Here is a 4256-nt window from a genome sequence, read left to right on the forward strand (position 1 = left end):
AAAAAAAAAAAAAAAAAAAAAAAAAAAAAAAAAAAAAACTTTTGTAGTCAGTGGGAGTCCTGTGCAGCATTAATATATAAATTTCAGAGTGCTTAGCCACACCCTCTGTGGCATAACTTATCAAAGCGTTGGTGTCAATAGTTCTGTTCCACTTGGTATGCACTAAAGCTCTGCCAGAAACTCTCACAGAATCACAGAATTGAACCCTCTGAGCCCTGCCGTCCAGCCAGTTATCTATCCCCCTCACTGTCCACTCATCTAGGCCACACTTCCTGAGCTTGTCTACGAGGATGTTATGGGAGACAGTGTCTAAAGCCTTGCTGAAGTCAAGATAGACCACATCCACTGCTCTCGCCTCATCTACCCAGCTAGTCATCTCATCATAGAAGGATATCAGATAGGTTAAGCATGATTTCCCCATGATGAATCCATTCTGACTACTCCTGATCACCTTCTTATCCTCCACATGCCTGGAGATGCACCTCCAGGAAGAGCTGCTCCATCATCTTTCCAGAGATGGAGGTGAGTCTGACTGGCCTATAGTTGCCTGGGTCCTCCTTGTTGCCCTTTTTGAAGACTGGTGTGACACTGGCTTTCTTCCAGTCCTCAGATACCTCTCCTGTTCTCCACGACCTTTCAAAGATGATGGAGAGTGGCCTAGCAATAACATCAGCCAGCTCCCTCATCTCCCATGGGTGAATTCCACCAGGGCCCATGGATCTGTGGATGTCAGGTTTGCTTAGATGATCTCTGACCCGATCCTCCTCAACCCAGGGAAAGTCCTCCTTTCTCCGGACTTCCTTTCTTGTCTCCAGGGTCTGAGATTCCTGAGGGCTGGTCTTAGCAGTAAAGACTGAAGCAAAAAAGGCATTCAGCAATTCTGCCTTCTCTGTATCCTTTATCAATAGGGTACTCACTCCAGCAGCAGACCGACATCTTGTCTTCCATTTTCTACTGATGTATTTGAAGAAGCCCTTCTTGATGTCTTTGAAACTCCTTGCCAGATCTAATTCCAAATGGGCCTTGGCCTTCTTCAGTGCATCCCTGCATACTCTGACATAATTCCTATATTCCTCCCAAGTGGCCCATCCCTTTTTCCACATGCATGTAAGCTTCTTTCTTTTGTCTGAGCTTTGCTAGGAACTCCCTGCTCATCCATGCAGGTCTCCTGCCCCCTTTATTTGCCTTCTTACTCATAGGGATGCACTGACCTTGAGCTTGGAGGAAGTGATGCTTGAATGTTAACCAGCTGCCTTGGACCCCTCTTCCTTCCATGGCACTAACCCATGGGATTCTTCCAAGTAGATCCCTGAAGAGGCCAGAGTTTGATCTCCTGAAGTCCAGGATCACAGTCCTACTTTTTGCCCTCACAAGATCATGAACTCCACCATATCATGGTCTTTGAAGACAAGGCTGCCCCCGACCCTCATATGTCCAACTAGTTCTTCCTCATTTGTTAATACAAGGCCCAGCAGCATACCTCTCCTTGTTAGCTTCTCCGTGACCTGTGTCAAAAAGTTATCATCAATGCAGTGCAGGAACCTCCTGGACAGTTTGTGCCTAGCTGTGTGGTCTTCCCAGCAGATAGAAGGATGGTTGAAGTCCCCCATGAGAACCAGAGCTTGTGATTGAGAAGTTACTTCCAGCTGTCTGAAGACAGCTTCATCTACCTTCTCTTCCTGATCAGGTGGCCTGTAGCAAACACCCACAACAATATCAGCCATGGTAGCCTGCCCTTTAACCATTAACCATAAGCTCTTAACTCACTCTCCATCCACCCCTAGGTAGAGCTCCATGCATTCCAGTTGCTCTCTCACATAAAGAGCAATTCCACCACCTCGCCTTCCTGGCCAGTCTTTTCTAAAAAGCACATAGCCTTCTATGACAGCATTCCAGTCATGTGAACTATCCCACTATGTCTCTGTGATTGCAATGAGATCATAGTGTCATAGAAACATTAAGGTTGGAAAAGACCTCCAAGATCATCTAGTCCAACCATCACCCTACCATCAGCATCATCACCCAGTAAACCATGTCCCTAAGCAGGATGTCCAGCCTTTTCTTAAACACCCCCAGGAATGGGGACTCTGCCAGACCCAGTACAAGAGGTTATGTAACCAATAATCATTTAAGGTATTAGAAGGTTTACTTTCTGATTTTATGCATCCAATTCGTACGTAGCCTTCATCTTCTCCATGCACATGTGGAACAATGAGTGTAGTTAAAATACAAGTGCAATAATTCAAGCAGGCGAATTCTTTAGCATTTCACCAGGCTGGAAAAAAAAAGAAATGAAACCAGAAAGGCTGACTCATAAGTAAAGAGATTGTCTAGACTCTTGTGGTTTTGTTGAGTTTTAGGAAGTTGACTGCAAGTTAAAGCTTGTGGTGTCCACTGGTTTACTGCTTTTTGTTAATCTGTTACCCCTGGCTGCCTAGAACCTGTGTGCTTGCAAATACCAAATCACAGATAATCCATGGTCCTGGACTACTTTTCCTGAGTTACCTGCTTGCCTTTAGTTCTGGAGTCTCTTTTATCAGTCTTTGTGTTCTGATGGGTAAGTCTTGTGTAGAGAAGGATCTGTTTCAACTATCATCCACTTAAGTCCATGTATCCAGGCTGGCAAGCGGTACACAGAAGTCTGGCACTATAGGAAGCCTCAGTCTGATCCACAGACATTTCCCCATAGTGTCTGATTCAAAAATAATTCAAAAAAAAAAAAAAAAAAAAAAAAGCAAGTGCACAAAGTATACAACTTTAACTGCTTTTTTTCTGTTGAATGATACACTTAATTTGCTTTGATACATGGCAACTTAGTGTTGAACTGCACACATTACCAATGGCAGGGAATTCAGGCTTCATTTCAGATAACCAGTCTTTTCCAAACCAGACTTCACTGTTATATGCAGACCTCTCCAGCTTCTGAGATCAAGTAGAAGAGCAAAAAGAGAGGACATTCTGAGCAAATAGACAGGACATTCTGTGCATTGTGTGCAAACAATCACAGAGTGATTTTTAACACAAATGTAACACTATGCTTCTATTTCTAAATAATCAAATCTGTGCCAAAGATTTCTTCCATACATTATTTGTTCAACTTTATTCTTTTTCTCCACAATCACGTTTTCTTTTCTGTCCAGGGACCAATAGGACCTGCTGGACCTAAAGGAGAACTTGGCTTCCCAGGACGACCAGTATGTATTAAGCTCTTAAATGGAATAAAGATAGAGCAGCTTGTTTCAGGCACCTACTGCACTATTTCTACTCTTTTCTTATGTATACTTATTTCAGGGCCGTCCAGGACTCAATGGACTAAGAGGTGTAAAAGGTGAACGAGGTGAAGCATTAAATGTAAGTTCTTATGTATTACAATTAATTGAAATAAATCCTGCTGAAGTCTTGTCAAGTCTGGTTTCTATGAATTTCTTTGAAATGATGACAGGACTAAAAAGCTGAAATGAGCTTGAAACGATTATATGCTTCTGCTATTATTCCTATGTGATAACAGCCATCAGAAAGTCAACTTCTGGGGCCATCTGAACAGTTCTTAAATACATAGATATTTGTATCAGATCCCAGGTGTAAAAGTTACATGCAATTCACTGTTGGCATAGGTCGTTCAAATAGCAAATGATCTGGGATTGCCAAATTCTTTCTACAAATACATAGCATCTTCATGGTGTGAAGATACTTCCATAGGCTTTTAGATGTCTTGAATATGTGCAAACAGCATTTAACCATATCGTAATTAAGTGTCATCTACCCAACTAACAAGGAGATGGTTGCTGATATGTATTACCTGCTTTGATTTTCATGTACTTGTATCCAGAATAATGACCACCATACAGTGTTTGCAAGATGACTGCACACACATGCCCACCTGTATCCTGTAATTATGGAATGACAAGTGATGAACCAAGGTTCTGGCGCGGCAACTCTGTTCTTATGAATAGAATTCGTTCAACTGGTCTCATGACAGAAATGTAAAACACACAACAATAAGTACTGCTGAGCATAAGCAGTACGTTTTAGATGTTTAGTTTAGAGTATTTATTTACCTGGAAGAGTAATTTTTGTAGCTGTTCTGATCTCATGGGTTGATCTGTGCTGAAAAAGAAAAATGTACTCTTACCACAACAGCAGGTAATAACAGTATTTCATTTGCATCTAAGATATGCAGAAAAAAAAAAATAAAAAATAAAAATAAATAAATAAAATAAAATAAAATAAAATAAAATAAAATAAAATAAAATAAA

At 41.3% G+C, this 4256-nt stretch overlaps 1 protein-coding gene across 4 annotated transcripts in view; it reads left to right on the forward strand.

Moving 5' to 3' along the window:
- Nucleotides 1-4256, forward strand: part of COL15A1 (collagen type XV alpha 1 chain) — a 118644-nt gene that overhangs the window by 82943 nt on the left and 31445 nt on the right. For all 4 annotated transcript variants that reach the window (XM_035316431.1, XM_035316433.1, XM_035316432.1 and 1 more), the window contains exons 22-23: nucleotides 3141-3194; nucleotides 3292-3351. In XM_035316431.1, coding sequence (XP_035172322.1) covers nucleotides 3141-3194; nucleotides 3292-3351 — 114 coding nt within the window. The remainder of the gene's footprint in view (nucleotides 1-3140; nucleotides 3195-3291; nucleotides 3352-4256) is intronic.

The sequence above is a fragment of the Oxyura jamaicensis genome, chromosome 2, assembly GCF_011077185.1.
Source record: "Oxyura jamaicensis isolate SHBP4307 breed ruddy duck chromosome 2, BPBGC_Ojam_1.0, whole genome shotgun sequence".
Classification (NCBI taxonomy): domain Eukaryota; kingdom Metazoa; phylum Chordata; class Aves; order Anseriformes; family Anatidae; genus Oxyura; species Oxyura jamaicensis.